Below are 18,366 nucleotides of genomic sequence, written 5' to 3'. Positions count from 1 at the left end.
TTAAATTCAGCTTTTCAAAGTAAAACTAAAGACTTTCACTTTCTCAATCAGCCATCAGAGAGCTTTTTAAAGTGAAACTTTCTGCCTTAATATTATTCCACTCATGTTGTGCTGCTCTGGAGTCACGGTGCTGCATCCAGAGATGCTGCAAATGCTGCTCCGGTAAGGGAGTAAAAAAAAACAACAACAAAGAAAACCCGTGAATAAACAAAACTGCGTCAATTACGTGAATTTTTTTGAACAAATGTTTAAAATCAATGAATTAAATTAACATGATATATATATATATATATACTTCATCATGACTGATCAGTCACTTCCAGCAGTGTTGGAGGATTTTCTGGTGCTGTAGCATCTTGCTGTGGTCACACAGTGACACCTAGTGGTCACAGATGGTAGGTAATGACGCACTGTATATTTTGAGGCCGCGGGCCTCCATACCCACCCCGATCATCGGAGCCTCTCCATTATTACTCCGTTTCCTCCACAGTGACTCAGTGCTGGTGGCGGCGCAGCAGCAAGAGGAATCAGTTCCAGGAAAGAAGCAAGTCAGGGTGGAGATCAGAGGATAATGTGGTGGTGGCTCCACCCGTCTGCCCAACTCCCCCACAGTCCAGTCCAGCCGCCCCTCCGGACGTAAATGTGGTGCATTAAAATTGGGAGGGCAGACGGATCCACCCAACCAATAACTTCATAAAAGCAAATAAGATGAAGAGATGTTCCCCTTTAGACGGAGAAGAGCCCATAATAAGCTTTATTGTGAAGGAACCATAGGAAGCAACACGATGAGCCTCCACACTGAATCTGAGCTGATCAGAGGAACAGTTCTCCTCCACACTGTTCTGCCGCTTTGGGCTTTAAAGTCTGCTGGGTGGAACTGTCCTGAAGTGGTTCCAGATCTGGGAGGAGATGACGAGGACCTCCTGGCCTCGGCCGTTCAAACCCACACATGGAAAGTCCGTCTCAGATGTCGTAATTGTGACACAGTGTAAATAAGAGTGAGTTTTAACGGGGGAGTCATCATGGTTTCCATGTGTCGTCCAGTGACTGGAGGCTGCGTCGCCACAACGAAGGGTTAATGACATCACGTCTGCTCACCGCCAAACAAACCTGGTGACAATCCGGCGGCGCGGCGCGGCGCGGCGCACAGAAAACAGTCAGTTCAGTGTTTAACATTAGAAATGATAGAAACTATGGATGCATGGAGTACAAGTAGGACTACTAGCCTTCAGCGACTTACTGATACCGAGTACTGATACTAGTACTTATTAAATGCCTTAAAATTGAATTCATAATTACACAAACAATACGGCTAAACACCACTACGAACGCAAACCTCCTCCACCAGCCTCTACTGACGCTATCAGTAGAAGGTGGTGGAGGTGACGTATCCTGGAAGGATAGCTTCAAAACTTATAAGAAAGCTCTGAGTAGAAGTAGAACTAATTACTACTCATCCTTAATAGAGGAAAACAAAAACAACCCTCGGTTTCTTTTCAGTACTGTAGCCAAACTGACCAAGAACCAAAATAGCGTTGAGCCCACCATTCCTAACAATATATGTAGTGAGGACTTCATGAAGTTCTTTCAAAATAAAATTACAACGCTTAGGGATAACATCCATCAAACCCTACCGTCCGTTAGCCCCATAACAGAGGAACTGGTTAAACCTAACAGTCATCTGGAATGCTTTCAGCAAATACAACTAGTCGAACTAAATTCCCTTATTTCTTCTGCTAAACCAACTACTAGCCTGTTGGACCCAATTCCTACTAGAATTCTGAAAGAGGCACTGCCACTAATCAATAATTCTATACTGGCAATTATTAACCAGTCTCTATCAATAGGCTATGTGCCCCAATCCTTTAAACTAGCAGTTATTAAACCTCTCATTAAGAAGCCAAACTTAGACACAAGCCTTCTCTCAAACTACAGGCCCATCTCCAACCTTCCTTTCCTGTCAAAGGTTCTGGAGAAAGTAGTGGCTAAACAACTCCAGGATTATCAGCAGGAGAATAATCTGTTAGAGGACCTTCAGTCCGGCTTCAGAATGAACCACGGTACAGAGACTGCTCTGCTAAAAGTTACTAATGACCTTCTAATGGCCTCAGATAGAGCTCTTCTATCTGCTTTACTTCTTCTGGACCTTAGTACTGCATTTGATACTGTCCATCATAATATACTCTTAAGGAGATTAGAAGATGCCGTCGGCATTAAAAACTTAGCCTTAAACTGGTTTAAATCATATTTATCTGACCGCTTTCAATTTGTTCATGTAAATAACAAATCTTCAATGCATGAACGGGTCCGGTGTGGAGTACCACAAGGCTCCGTCCTCGGACCCATATTGTTTAATCTCTATATGTTACCACTCGGAAATATAATTAGGAAACACAGCATTAACTTTCATTGTTATGCAGATGATACTCAGCTATATTTATCAATTAAAGCCAATCAGGCCGACCAACTTGTTAAACTAGAGTCCTGCCTCAGGGACGTTAAGTCCTGGATGTCTATCAACTTCTTAATGCTCAACACATCCAAGACTGAGGTTCTAATCCTAGGTCCTAAAAAGCTCAGGGATTACTTTTCAGATAGTCTGATTACCTTAGATAATATTACCTTAACCTCTAACAGTGATATTAGGAACCTGGGTGTTATTTTTGATCAGGATCTGTCCTTTATGTCCCATGTTAAACATGTCTCCAGGACAGCCTTCTTCCATCTAAGGAATATTGCAAAAATTAGAAACTTCTTGTCCTTCAAAGATGCAGAAAAAATTATTCATGCCTTTGTGACTTCAAGATTAGATTATTGTAACTCCCTAATGTCAGGATGTCCAAACTCCTCTGTTAGGATCTTCCAGCTAGTGCAGAACGCTGCTGCAGGTTTACTAACCAGAACTGGAAGAAGAGAGCACATCTCCCCAGTCTTAGCATCCTTACACTGGCTTCCAATTAAATCTAGAATAGAATTCAAGATCCTTCTGATCACATATAAAACTCTTCATCAGAAGGCTCCGTCCTATATCGAGAAACTTCTAGAAGTTTATCACCCTCCACGAGCCCTTGGCTCTGAGGATGCAGGACTGTTGGTAATCCCTAAAGTCCATAAAAGTAAAACAGGAGGCAGGAGTTTCAGCCATATGGCTCCTTTACTCTGGAATCAACTAGCAGCCTCGGTCCGAAGGGCCCACACCATTAGTTTATTTAAGAGGAGACTAAAAACATTCCTATTTGATAAAGCTTATCCTTAGGAATAAAATAGGAATAAAATAGGAGCACTAAGTTGAGCTGCTCTAGGCCTAGACTGCTGAGGGGATTTTTTCTCTCCCGTTAAAGGGAGGAACTCTACATTTGGAGCTTCTGTTTCTTGTCTTTCTTTCTTTCTCTCTGTGTAACAACATTACTGTAGACACCAGAAACTGCCGCCGTCTTTTTTTATCCCTGACAGGAGGAGAGCAGGATCCAGGGGATCAGACCCAAGACTCACAGAGTGGAGTTACGACGGTCCTACTACCCGACCCCCCCCACAGCACCGGGACCCCCCCACAGCACCGGGACCCCACCGCAACGGCACGGCCCTTAAACTCCAGACTGAGATTGGCTCATCATCAGACCAACGCTCATCATAGACTTTTCTTAGTATTTGTACTTATCTGGCCTGTCTGCCACTCTCTCTCTCCCTCTTTTCCTCTCTCTCCCTGTCCTATCCCATGTACTTCTCCCCCCAACCGGTCAAGGCGGATGGCCGTCCTTCCAGAGTCTAGGGTCCGCCCCACGGTTTCTTCCTGAAGAGGGAGTTCTTGAACTTCTCTCCATGCGAGGGAGTTTTTCCTGGCCACTGTTGCTTGTTACACCTGCTGCTTTGGAAGGTTTAGTTGGGTCCTGTTGTTCTCTATCATTGTAAGAGGCTTTGAGATGTTTGTTGATGTGATTTAGCGCTTTACAAATAAAATTGAATTGAATTGAATTGAATTAAACTACTTAGCGACATCGGGCTAACTCTTCTGGTCCAAGCGTCTCTGGTGATGAAGTTGCTGGCGTTGTACGAAGTATCTTTGTCCTCCTCTTCATATTGGTATTTGGTCCTCCCTGAAGTACTGGTTGGGCCGGGTATCTCTAAACTCGTATACTAACTGCAGTTTGTTTCAAATCGCTGCCGGCTCTTATTTACATTGGCCAGTTCTCAACCGTGTTGTGCAAGAGATTCAGAATGAGTACTGGATTGTAGTTACTAGTTACTCAGAAAATAGAGTGGATAGAATCAGGAGTTAGTAAAGGTGTTAGGAGGCTTCCTAAAGGAGTTAAGGAAAGGTGTTAGGAGGCTTCCTAAAGGAGATAGTGAAAGGTGTTAGGAGGCTTCCTAAAGGAGTTAGTGAAAGGTGTTAGGAGGCTTCCTCAAGGAGTTAGTGAAAGGTGTTAGGAAGCTTCCTAAAGGAGTTAGTGAAAGGTGTTAGGAGGCTTCCTAAAGGAGATAGGAAAGGTGTTAGGACGTTTCCTAAAGGAGTTAGGAAAGGTGTTAGGAGGCTTCCTAAAGGAGTTAGTGAAAGGTGTTAGGAGGCTTCCTAAAGGAGTTAGGAAAGGTGTTAGGAAGCTTCCTAAAGGAGATAGGAAAGGTGTTAGGAGGCTTCCTAAAGGAGGTAGTGAAAGGCGATCACGTTGTTCTGATTACTTGTGATAAAAGTAGTATAAAGGTGGTTCCTCTCACGTTCCTCTGAGGTTCTAACCTCTAATCAAATATCTGAGGTTTGAATGTAAATCAAAAGAAAAGAGGAACTAAAGGGAAACGGCTGCAGGTGAATAAAGAACCAATCAGAGTGAGAAGAGGCTGCAATACAACTGGACTTTACTATGTTGGTTCTTCCAAACTACATTCCTAGTTGGGATCTGGGTTCTAGATGATTTCAAGTGGTTCTAGGCAGATTGTTGCTTTGGTAACTTACATGATCTGCTCCTTTTTCAGTCATCCTGAGTTTCCCTGAAGCTCCGATGAGCGGGTTCCTTTAAATGTTGTCGCTGCAAGGAATTGTGGGGGAACATGAGCTGGTCTCCTTTGGTAAAGGAACCATCAGTGGTTCCTAGGCTAAAGGAGGTTCTAAAGGAAGCATCAGTGGTTCCTAGGCTAAAGGAAGCATCAGTGGTTCCTAGGCTAAAGGAGGTTCTAAAGGAAGCATCGGTGGTTCCTAGGCTAAAGGAGGTTCTAAAGGACCCATCAGTGGTTCCTAGGCTAAAGGAGGTTCTAAAGGAAGCATCAGTGGTTCCTAGGCTAAAGGAGGTTCTAACGGAAGCATCGGTGGTTCCTAGGCTAAAGGAGGTTCTAAAGGAACCATCAGTGGTTCCTAGGCTAAAGGAGGTTCTAACGGAAGCATCAGTGGTTCCTAGACTAAAGGAAGTTCTAAAGGACCCATCAGTGGTTCCTAGGCTAAAGGAGGTTCTAAAGGAAGCATCAGTGGTTCCTAGGCTAAAGGAGGTTCTAACGGAAGCATCTGTGGTTCCTAGGCTAAAGGAGGTTCTAAAGGAACCATCAGTGGTTCCTAGGCTAAAGGAGGTTCTAACGGAAGCATCAGTGGTTCCTAGACTAAAGGAAGTTCTAAAGGAACCATCAGTGGTTCCTAGGCTAAAGGAGGTTCTAAAGGAAGCTTTGAGCCTAATTTTCCCAGGACTCCTAGTTATCATGGCTTCGCGATACACTGCCCCCTACAGCTCTGGCTGCTGATAGCAGCTCTGAACCAGGCGGATAAGAGAGTCAATGAAGATTCTTTTGTAAACGTTCCTAAAAACCTGGTTCCGTGTAAACGTGGCCTGAGTGAGAAAACGAACAGCTGTAATAGAAATCTGAGAGGTGAGAGTTCAGTTCTAACCCTTTAAAGTTCCTCCACCAGAATCCAAATGAAACTAGGATCCAGTTCTAGTTGTCGACGTTCGTCTCTAATAAAAACTTCCTGAAGGAAGTTCCTCTTCACACTCAGACTAACCGGTATTTCCAGCATTTTATTTTGGCGGGACATCCCCGGTTTGTTGACGTCTCAGCGTCCCAGAACCTCCTGAAGGTTCCCGAGGCTTCGTGTCACAAGATCCCGTTTGTCCTCTGGATCTCTGCACATCTGGATTCTCTGAGGAAAAAGCTTCAGTTTCACTCCATCCAGACTTTCTCCAGGATTCAAGGCTCTTTCCTTGACAAAGTCTGGAGCTTTTTCAAATGTTGATGTTCTGGCTGGAGCTGCCGCCATCTTGGATATCCCACAATCCCTTGGGGCAGGTTTCCCAAGATGGCGTCAGTCAGGAACCATCAACAGTTTGATGGTTTGTCTGGAAACTTCTGGACTTTATTGTGAAGGATTGAGGAACCTGCAGGTTGGAATGAGAGGAGAGGTTCTGGTTTGGTTGGTTCTCTGGACAGAACCTCTCCTTTATGGAGGAACAAAGTTTGTTCTGCTGGAGGAACTTTCATCTGTATTTTCAGTGAAACAGAAAGCAGAGCGCTCCTGCCCAGAGGAAGTGGTTGATGAACGCTTCAGACAAACGGTGAGAAAACGACAGCAGGAAGTAACTCCACAAAAACCAAAGAAAATCAACACGACCTGAAACAACCCGAGAGAATCTGCAGAGAACGGTTCAACCTCAGAGACGTTGTTTCCTGTTGAATTCGGGGCTTTTAGTTTATTTCAGCGGAGCAGCGAGGAGACATGTCCTCCATCGTCTTCATCATTTTCCTGAGCTTCATCCTGAAACCGAGCCATGGTAGGAGTCATCGCTCAAAGTTTCACACATTTAATCGTTGCTTTGTCAAAGAAACTTTGCTCTTTCTGCTGGTCTGGACCAGACCGCACTGTAAAGCCCGGCTGGTTCCGCCGCAGAACCAACTTTACAGAGTTTTATTCTCTAATGGTAATATTAACAGGTCTAACTGCATGTTTCTACCATTTTATGGAAAATGTTAACGAATAAAGAACAATATGGAATATAGAATAAATAAATAAATAAATAAATAAATAAATAAATAAATAAATAAATAAATAAATAAATAAATAAATATGTAAATAAATATGTAAATAAATAACTTTGACAATTTCCCGGATGAACCAAAATAGTAACAAGATGAAATAATGAAAATCATAATATCATTGATTATATTTCACAACATCTTGAAAGTGTAAAAAAATTGATGGAACTCACTTAAATCATGATGGTAGAACTTAAAAAGTGTTTTGTGTTAAAATACTTTTGCTTAACTTCATTATTTAATTAAAATGTGCTTTTTAATTTTACAGTGTAAATTCAACATGTGTTGGGACATCAGAGGGAGTCTCTGTCGTATCGTAAAGTTTTCATCGGAAACTCAAACACACATTTTCTTTTCTAAAACTTTTAGCGTCCAACTTTCACCGCTTTGAAATGGTTCTCTAAATTTCTGGACTTTCACTAATTAAAACTGCTGATGCTAACGATGCTAACGCCCCGGATGCTAACACACACACACACACACACACACACACACACACACACACACACACACACACACACACACACACACACACACACACACACACACACACACACACACACACACACACACACACACACACACACACACACACACACACACACATTTTCTTCAGACTTGTTTCGATGCCAACAACATATGAAAGCTACTAATTGTTTCCAACTAAAGCAGTTTGCTGATTGATGGACGTAGAAATGTGAAGGTTCTACTTGTTCCTGGTTCTGTGTGCTCAGGGTTCCAGGTGATCCAGCCTCAGGTCCGGACCGTGAACTCGGATCACGTGGTTTCCATCTGCTGTGAGCACACCTCCGAGGTCCACTTGGCCCACGACGTCCGACTCAACCGCATCCCGCCGTACGTACAGCTGTGATGATGATGATGATGATGATGATGATGATGATGATGATGATGATGTGGGGCAGATATGTCTGACAAAATGACAACATGACATCAAAGTCATGTGACCATTTTCCCATCAGCGGGCAAAAGAACCACCGGAAACGTTAAAAAGGTGCAACAAAGCCAGACTGAGTGAAACCTGAATGACTGTAAATAGAAAGACATGAGGAGCATCGTGTTTCCATGACAACATGAGGAGCATCATGTTTCCATGACAACATGAGGAGCATCATGTTTCCATGACAACATGAGGAGCATCATGTTTCCATGACAACATGAGGAGCATCGTGTTTCCATGACAACATGAGGAGCATCATGTTTCCATGACAACATGAGGAGCATCATGTTTCCATGACAACATGAGGAGCATCGTGTTTCCATGACGACATGAAGAACGTCATGTTTCCATGACGACGCAGTCCATGTTACATCTTGTTGGAATGTCTTTGTGCTCCGTCACTTCCTGTCGAGTGTTTGTGGAGGAGTTGACTGACCCCAGCAGGAACACCGCATTGCTGCTGTCAGGTTTGGAGGTTTGGATCGTAGTATATTTGTGAGTTTTGGCTGACGTCCCCCTCTTGACTCTCAGAACAGGAAGGCCCTCCAAGATCTGCCCAGGAACAGAGAACTGCCTCAAAGTGATCAGAGATGGCAGAAAGTACCTGTTCGTCCTGCTGGTCGTCGGGCCGGAGGCCATGGCCTGTTCGTATGAGTGTGAGGTGACAGTGACAGAAGGTGGAGACATCCCAACATTCGATCTCAAGAAAGGAACTCCAACCAAACTGAAGAGCGGTGAGTCCAGCCAGAGAACCGGAGAACAGGCCTGGTCAGCAAAATGACCATAAAGAGTCTCACATTAAAGATGGCAGAGAATCATCAATGTGCACAAAACTACGTCCTCAAACTGTAGATTTCAAGACAATGTTCCTCTGTGTTAAAACAAGACCGTCATCTACAGTCGATACCGTCGTCAACAGTCGATACCGTCGTCTACAGTCGATACCGTCATCAACAGTCGATACCGTCTACAGTCAATACCGCCTACAGTCGATACATCTACAGTCGATTCTGTCATCAACAGTCAATTCCGTCATCAACAGTCAATACCGTCATCTACAGTCGATACCGTCATCAACAGTCAATTCCGTCATCAACAGTCAATTCCGTCAACAGTCAATACCGTCATCTACAGTCGATACCGTCTACAGTCAATACCGCCTACAGTCGATACATCTACAGTCGATTCTGTCATCAACAGTCAATTCCGTCATCAACAGTCAATACCGTCATCTACAGTCGATTCCGTCATCAACAGTCAATTCCGTCAACAGTCAATACCGTCATCTACAGTCGATACCGTCTACAGTCAATACCGCCTACAGTCGATACCGTCATCAACAGTCGATACCGTCTACAGTCAATACCGCCTACAGTCGATACATCTACAGTCGATTCCGTCATCAACAGTCAATTCCGTCATCAACAGTCGATACCGTCATCAACAGTCGATACCATCTACAGTCGATACCGTCATCAACAGTCGATACCGTCTACAGTCAATACCGCCTACAGTCGATACATCTACAGTCGATTCCGTCATCAACAGTCAATTCCGTCATCAACAGTCAATACCGTCATCTACAGTCGATACCGTCATCAACAGTCGATACCGTCTACAGTCAATACCGCCTACAGTCGATACCGTCATCAACAGTCAATACCGTCATCTACAGTCGATACCGTCATCAACAGTTGATACCGTCTACAGTCAATACCGCCTACAGTCGATACATCTACAGTCGATACCGTCGTCTACAGTCGATACCGTCATCAACAGTCGATACCGTCTACAGTCAATACCGCCTACAGTCGATACATCTACAGTTGATACCGTCATCTACAGTTGATACCGTCGACAGTCAATACCGCCTACAGTCGATACATCTACAGTCGATACCGTCATTAACAGTCAATACCGTCATCTACAGTCAATACCCTCGACAGTCAATACCGCCTACAGTCGATACATCTACAGTTGATACCGTCGTCTACAGTTAATACCATCTACAGTCAATACCATCTACAGTCGATACCGTCATCTACAGTCGATACCATCTACAGTCGATACCATCTACAGTCGATACCGTCATCTACAGTCGATACCGTCATCTACAGTCGATACCGTCATCTACAGTCGATACCATCTACAGTCGATACTGTCATCTACAGTCGATACTGTCTACAGTCAATACCATCTACAGTCGATACCGTCATCTACAGTCGATACTGTCTACAGTCAATACCATCTACAGTCGATACTGTCATCTACAGTCGATACTGTCTACAGTCAATACCATCTACAGTCGATACTGTCATCTACAGTCGATACCATCTACAGTCGATACCGTCAGCTACAGTCGATACCATCTGCAGTCAATACCATCTGCAGTCGATACCGTCATCTACAGTCAATACCATCTACAGTCGATACCGTCATCTACAGTCGATACCGTCTACAGTCAATACCATCTACAGTCGATACTGTCTACAGTCAATACCATCTACAGTCGATACCGTCATCTACAGTCGATACCATCTGCAGTCAATACCATCTACAGTCGATACCGTCATCTACAGTCGATACCGTCTACAGTCAATACCATCTACAGTCGATACCGTCATCTACAGTCGATACCATCTGCAGTCAATACCATCTACAGTCGATACCGTCATCTACAGTCGATACTGTATACAGTCGATACCCTCTACAGTCGATACCATCTGCAGTCAATACCATCTACAGTCGATACCGTCATCTACAGTCGATACCATCTGCAGTCAATACCATCTACAGTCGATACCGTCATCTACAGTCAATACCATCTACAGTCGATACCGTCATCTACAGTCGATACTGTCTACAGTCGATACCCTCTACAGTCGATACCATCTACAGTCAATACCGTCGTCTACAGTCAATACCATCTACAGTCGATACCGTCATCTACAGTCGATACCATCTACAGTCGATACCCTCTACCGTCGATACTGTCTACAGTCGATACCGTCATCTACAGTCGATACCATCTACAGTCGATACCCTCTACAGTCGATACCCTCTACAGTCGATACCATCTACAGTCGATACCATCTACAGTCGATACTGTCGTCTACAGTCGATACTGTCTACAGTCGATACCGTCATCTACAGTCGATACCATCTACAGTCGATACCCTCTACAGTCGATACCCTCTACAGTCGATACCATCTACAGTCAATACCATCTACAGTCGATACCGTCATCTACAGTCGATACTGTCTACAGTCGATACCCTCTACAGTCGATACCATCTACAGTCAATACCGTCGTCTACAGTCAATACCATCTACAGTCGATACCGTCATCTACAGTCGATACCATCTACAGTCGATACCCTCTACAGTCGATACTGTCTACAGTCGATACCGTCATCTACAGTCGATACCATCTACAGTCGATACCCTCTACAGTCGATACCCTCTACAGTCGATACCATCTGCAGTCAATACCATCTACAGTCGATACCGTCATCTACAGTCGATACCGTCTACAGTCAATACCATCTACAGTCGATACCGTCATCTACAGTCGATACTGTCTACAGTCGATACCCTCTACAGTCGATACCATCTACAGTCAATACCATCTACAGTCGATACCGTCATCTACAGTCGATACTGTCTACAGTCGATACCCTCTACAGTCGATACCATCTGCAGTCAATACCATCTACAGTCAATACCGTCGTCTACAGTCGAGAGGATGTGAATATTAGTTCACCAGGATAGTTAGGATAAGTTCACCACACCCATGGAGGGTTTATCTGTTAAAAGCAGGAAGCTGCATGAGGAGAGACGTTCTCTGGAGGAAGCAGAGCAGAGGTCAGGTCGCTCTAAAGATATTTTCACTGTAAATATTGAGCACCGGCGCTGTCTGTGGGACAAATAAAGACCAGGTCCACTTGCCTTATGATCGTGATGGTTAGAATTTTTGAACTAGTCGAACTCCGCCACAAGTCGATACCATCTCCAGCTGGTTCTGGCCCGCCAGCCTCATGTTGGACCTCCTGGTTCAGTATCAGCAGTGAAACTAAACACAATGAGGCCTCAGGTCCACTTTAACAGGAAGAACACGAAGGACACACATCAAAAAGTGATATAAGTAATAATATCAGTCATAACGTCCTTCTGCGTGTCAATATGAACCAACAGGAAACAACTTTGCTTTCTTCTCTAGGTCAACAGGAACCAGATCAAAGAGCCACTCTTCCTCCTCCTCTTCCTCCTTCCCCTTCTCTGTCTCATCAGCTCACGTGGATTCTGATTGGGCTGCTGGTTGTGATGTCACTGTACAGCTGTCTCATCACCATCCTCTTCATCAGAGCGAAGGTGAGCCTCGCTCTGCTGCCACTGCACCCTGAACACACACTCCACACTGTGAGGCACGGCGGAGGCAGCATCATGCTGTGGGGATGCAGCCCAGAAGTTGGTGTCTGTTTGCACGACAATGTTTTCAAAGGAAAAAGCAAATGAGCCACTCCGAGCCAATGAAAACACACAGCTTGAACCCTGTCTCCATGGAAACGGAGGGAAATATAAACATAAAGAAGTTTCTTTCTACTACACGTTGTTTTGGTCGATCACATAAAATCCTCATAAAATAGATTTTTAATGTGAGAAAACAACGATAAAACACACATAGTGAATAAACAGTAGATGAAACTGCTGGTTTCCTGTTTGACGTTTCTTCTTCTGACCCAAGTTTGAAACGATACGACACACGTGAACAGAATTCTACAGAATATATAGATATGTTGAATATTTAGATATGTTGAATATTTAGATATGTTGAATATTTAGATATGTTGAATATTTAGATGTGTACATGACTGAGTTTGTGTCCGTTTTGATTTTCAGTTCCAGGACAGTGGGATCCGACCGGACGGAGAGAGCGCCACCTACGTGGAGATGAGGAAAGCTGCTCGACCATCAAATGTTTCCTGAAGGAAACAAGATTTTCAACACAGCTGTGCTCACAGAATATTCAAATTCATTATCTGTGTGCTCCTCTCACTACTGACGGTGAAGCCTGTGCAGTACTGAAGCAGACCAGCAGGGGGAGCCACAGACTGCAGTTATTCTCTATTCCTCCTCACAGATTCAACTTTTATCACCATTTAACTGATCTCAATCAATCAATCAATCAATCAATCAATCAATCAATGTGTGTATTGTCATGTGTACAGTAAAGAAACGTGTTTCCCTGAACAATGAAGTTCTTACCTTGCTGCCCACACTGAACGCCGCATAAATTTAAAAAACTATAATTTAAACCCGGAGCAATAGAAATATGAACCTATACATTAAACTATGCAAAAATACAAGTGATATATACAAGTGATATATACAGTAGCTTGCAAAAGTATTCATCCCCCTTGAACTTTTCCACATTTTGTCACATGATACGCCAAAAACATAAATATATTTTATTGGAATTTTATGTGAAAGTACAAAGAAAGTTATACTTGACTTTAACTTTTTTTTCACAAATAAAAAACTGAAAAGTGCAGCGTGCAAAAGTATTCAGCCCCCCTGAGTTAGTACTTTATGGAACTGCCTACAGCTGCAAGTCTTTCGGGGGATGTCTCTACCAGCTGTACATCTAGAGACGTAGTCTTTTGGGGGATGTCTCTAGCAGCTTTGCATCTAGAGACGTAGTCTTTTGGGGGATGTCTCTACCAGCTGTACATCTAGAGACGTAGTCTTTTGGGGGATGTCTCTAGCAGCTTTGCATCTAGAGACGTAGTCTTTCGGGGGATGTCTCTACCAGCTGTGCATCTAGAGACGTAGTCTTTCGGGGGATGTCTCTACCAGCTGTGCATCTAGAGACGTAGTCTTTTGGGGGGATGTCTCTACCAGCTGTGCATCTAGAGACGTAGTCTTTCGGGGGATGTCTCTACCAGCTGTACATCTAGAGACGTAGTCTTTCGGGGGATGTCTCTAGCAGCTGTACATCTAGAGACGTAGTCTTTCGGGGGATGTCTCTACCAGCTGTACATCTAGAGACGTAGTCTTTCGGGGGATGTCTCTACCAGCTGTGCATCTAGAGACGTAGTCTTTCGGGGGATGTCTCTACCAGCTGTGCATCTAGAGACGTAGTCTTTCGGGGGATGTCTCTACCAGCTGTGCATCTAGAGACGTAGTCTTTTGGGGGGATGTCTCTACCAGCTGTGCATCTAGAGACGTAGTCTTTTGGGGGATGTCTCTACCAGCTGTACATCTAGAGACGTAGTCTTTTGGGGGATGTCTCTACCAGCTGTGCATCTAGAGACGTAGTCTTTTGGGAGATGTCTCTACCAGCTGTGCATCTAGAGACGTAGTCTTTTGGGGGATGTCTCTACCAGCTGTGCATCTAGAGACGTAGTCTTTTGGGAGATGTCTCTACCAGCTGTGCATCTAGAGACGTAGTCTTTTGGGAGATGTCTCTACCAGCTGTGCATCTAGAGACGTAGTCTTTTGGGGGATGTCTCTACCAGCTGTGCATCTAGAGACGTAGTCTTTTGGGAGATGTCTCTACCAGCTGTACATCTAGAGACGTAGTCTTTCGGGGGATGTCTCTACCAGCTGTACATCTAGAGACGTAGTCTTTCGGGGGGATGTCTCTACCAGCTGTACATCTAGAGACGTAGTCTTTTGGGGGATGTCTCTACCAGCTGTACATCTAGAGACGTAGTCTTTTGGGGGATGTCTCTACCAGCTGTGCATCTAGAGACGTAGTCTTTTGGGAGATGTCTCTACCAGCTGTGCATCTAGAGACGTAGTCTTTTGGGGGATGTCTCTACCAGCTGTGCATCTAGAGACGTAGTCTTTTGGGAGATGTCTCTACCAGCTGTGCATCTAGAGACGTAGTCTTTTGGGGGATGTCTCTACCAGCTGTACATCTAGAGACGTAGTCTTTTGGGGGATGTCTCTACCAGCTGTACATCTAGAGACGTAGTCTTTTGGGAGATGTCTCTACCAGCTGTACATCTAGAGACATAGTCTTTTGGGAGATGTCTCTACCAGCTGTACATCTAGAGACATAGTCTTTTGGGAGATGTCTCTACCAGCTGTACATCTAGAGACGTAGTCTTTTGGGGGATGTCTCTACCAGCTGTGCATCTAGAGACGTAGTCTTTTGGGAGATGTCTCTACCAGCTGTGCATCTAGAGATGGAGATTTTTGCCCCTTCTTCTTTGCAAAGCAGCTCCAGCTCTGTCACATTAGGTGGAGAGCACTAGTGAACGGCGGTTTTCAGATCTTGCCAGGTTCTGGACGGGGTTCAGGTCTGGACTTTGACTGGGACATCCTAGCACATGAAGATGTTTAGTTTGGAACCGTTCCATTGTAGCCCGGCTTTATGTTTAGGATGGTTCTCCTGCTGGAAGGGGAACCTCCGCCCCAGCCTCAAGTCTTTTGCAGACTCCAACAGGCTGTCTTCCAGGATTGTCCTGTATTTGGCTCCGTCCATCTTCCCATCAACTCTGACCAACGTCCCTGTCCCTGCTGAAGAGAAGCAGCCCCAGAGCATGATGCTCCCACCACCATGCTTGACAGTGGAGATGGTGTGTTCAGAGGGATGTGCAGTGGTAGGTTCCACCACACAGAACGTTCCATTTTGGTCTCATCTGACCAGAGCACCTCCTTCCACATGGTTGCTGTGTCCCCCACATGGTTGTTGTGTCCCCCACATGGTTGCTGTGTCCCCCACATGGTTGCTGTGTCCCCCACATGGTTTCTGGCAAACTGCAAATGGAACTTCTTATGGTTTTCTTCCTGCCACTCTTCTTCCATAAAGGCCAGATTTGTGGAGAGCACGCCCAATGGTTGTCCTGTGGACAGATTCCCCCCCTCCCCCCCTGAGCTGTGGATCTCTGCAGTTGGTCCAGAGTCACCATGGGCCTCTGGTGAGTGCTCTCCTGGTCAGTGCTCTCCTGGTCAGTGCTCTCCTGGTCAGTGCTCTCCTTGTTGGGCCTGTAACTTCAGGTGGACGGCCGTGTCTCGGTAGGGCTGCACTTGTGCCGTCCTCGTTCCATCTCAGGATGATGGACTGAGCAGAGCTCCGTGAGACGTTCTTAGAACCTAACCTGCTTTAAACTTCTCCACAACTGGACCTCTGACCCGTCTGGTTCCTTGGACTTCATGGTTCTGTTTGCTCCCCAATGTTCTCTTAACAAACGTCTGAGGCCGTCACAGAACAGCTGAGATTAGATTAGATTAGATTAGATTAGATTAGATTAGATTAGATTAGATTAGATTAGATTAGATTAGATTAGATTAGATTAGATTACACACAGGTGGACTCTATTTAGTTATTAGGTCAACATTCAATCCTTTTCTCTGAGGGCAACTAGTACTAACTAATACTTTTGCACGCTGCACTTTGCAGTTTTTTATTTGTGAAAAATCTTTTAACTCATATCTAATTTTCTTTGTACTTCACAGTTGTGTGAGACTTTGTGTTGGTCTTTCACATAAAACTCCAATAAAATATTTTTATGTTTGTGGCGTGTCATGTGACAAAACGTGGAAAAGTTCAAGGGGAGGAATACTTTTGCAAGCCACTGTACAAGTGATTTATATATACAATATACTATTTAAGACAGAAATAAAAACGAGACCTTCTGTACAAAAACGTGTGAGGTATTCAGCAGTAGATGGATGAGATGTGAACTGTACTTTGACGAAAGATACCGAGTACTGCTGATACTGAGTACCGATGCCAGTACTAACCTTCAGCTACTTTCTGATACCAAGTACGATACGAGTAATAACCTTTAGTTACTTGCTGATACCAAATACTGTTATGAGTACTTATCTAATGCCTCAAATTCAAACTCATACACAACAAATGTGCCAGTCATGCTTTAATCATGTTTAGCATGTAGCATGTAGCATCACTCATGGGTGAATCCTGAAACTCTTCAGCATGTAGCATGTAGCATGTAGCATCGCTGGTGTGAGCCCTGAAATTCTTTAGCATGTAGCATGTAGCATCGCTGGTGTGTGAGCCTGAAATTCTTTAGCATGTAGCATCACTCATGGGTGAATCCTGAAACTCTTTAGCATGTAGCATGTAGCATCACTCATGGGTGAATCCTGAAACTCTTTAGCATGTAGCATATAGCATCAGTCATGGGTGAATCCTGAAACTCTTTAGCATGTAGCATATAGCATCACTGACGTGTGAGCCGTGAAATGATATAGCATGTAGCATGTAGCATGGCTTGTCTTTTCCAAGGAAACGAAACATTTTCTTATTTTCACGTCAAAACAAAACCAAAATACACGTTTAGACAAAATATTCAATCCTCAAAGTTTGTCACCGTTTTTTACTTCAACACAGACAGTTGTACTGCGTTTATCTTAATACTAATATCTGATTGTTGGGAACACTGGTCTCTCTCACACACACACACACACACACACACACACACACACACACACACACACACACACACACACACACACACACACACACACACACACACACACACACACACACACACACACACACACACGGTTGAGTAGTTCAATGTGAACTTCACATTTTTCTCACATCCTAATTTCTCTAGTTTGATTTATATCCATTTACTTTCATATTTCTAAGCTCCTCACACTAGTGAAGCTCCTCACGCTTGTGAAGCTCCTCACACTAGTGAAGCGCCTCACACTAGTGAAGCTCCTCACGCTTGTGAAGCTCCTCACGCTTGTGAAGCTCCTCACACTGGTGAAGCCCCTCACACTTGTGAAGCTCCTCACACAAGTGAAGCGCCTCACACTAGTGAAGCGCCTCACGCTTGTGAAGCTCCTCACACTAGTGAAGCTCCTAACACTAGTGAAACTCCTCACACTTGTGAAGCTCCTCACACTAGTGAAGCTCCTAACACTAGTGAAGCTCCTCACGCTTGTGAAGCTCCCCACACTAGCAAAACTCCTCACACTTGTGAAGCTCTCCACACTAGCGAAACTCCTCACACTTGTGAAGCTCCCCGCATTAGCGAAACTCCTCACACTTGTGAAGCTCCTAACACTAGCGAAACTCCTCACATTTGTGAAGCTCCCCGCATTAGCGAAACTCCTCACACTTGTGAAGCTCCCCACACTAGCGAAACTCCTCACACTTGTGAAGCTCCTCACACTTGTGAAGCTCCCCGCACTAGCGAAACTCCTCACACTTGTGAAGCTCCCCACACTAGCGAAACTCCTCACACTTGTGAAGCTCCTCACACTTGTGAAGCTCCTCACACTAGTGAAGCTCCTAACACTAGTGAAGCTCCTCACACTTGTGAAGCCCCTCACACTAGTGAAGCTCCTCACACTTGTGAAGCCCCTCACACTAGTGAAGCTCCTCACACCAGTGAAGCTCCTCACACTAGCGA

The 18,366-nt window shown here is 44.5% G+C and overlaps 1 protein-coding gene across 2 annotated transcripts; it reads left to right on the top strand.

Annotated features, from left to right (window-relative positions):
- The first annotated feature begins 6,254 nt into the window (after positions 1-6,254).
- LOC308118895 (uncharacterized protein) lies at positions 6,255-13,520 on the top strand. Of its 2 annotated transcripts, none has more exons than XM_080478582.1 (5): positions 6,255-6,743; positions 7,740-7,860; positions 8,495-8,697; positions 12,183-12,334; positions 12,863-13,520. In XM_080478582.1, exons 1-5 carry the CDS (start codon positions 6,689-6,691, stop codon positions 12,947-12,949), a joined length of 618 nt encoding a protein of 205 aa, XP_080334708.1. In that variant the 5' UTR covers positions 6,255-6,688; the 3' UTR covers positions 12,950-13,520. The 2 variants fall into 2 exon arrangements, with proteins under 2 accessions (XP_080334708.1, XP_080334707.1); XM_080478581.1 differs by having other exon boundaries at positions 6,586-6,743; positions 12,191-12,334; positions 12,863-13,211.
- The last annotated feature ends 4,846 nt before the right edge of the window (positions 13,521-18,366 follow it).

Source organism: Lipophrys pholis (assembly GCF_963383615.2).
Source record: "Lipophrys pholis genome assembly, chromosome: 13".
NCBI classification, from domain to species: domain Eukaryota; kingdom Metazoa; phylum Chordata; class Actinopteri; order Blenniiformes; family Blenniidae; genus Lipophrys; species Lipophrys pholis.
The sequence above is the reverse complement of the archived record's forward strand: the minus strand, read 5'-3'. Positions and strand labels throughout refer to the sequence as shown.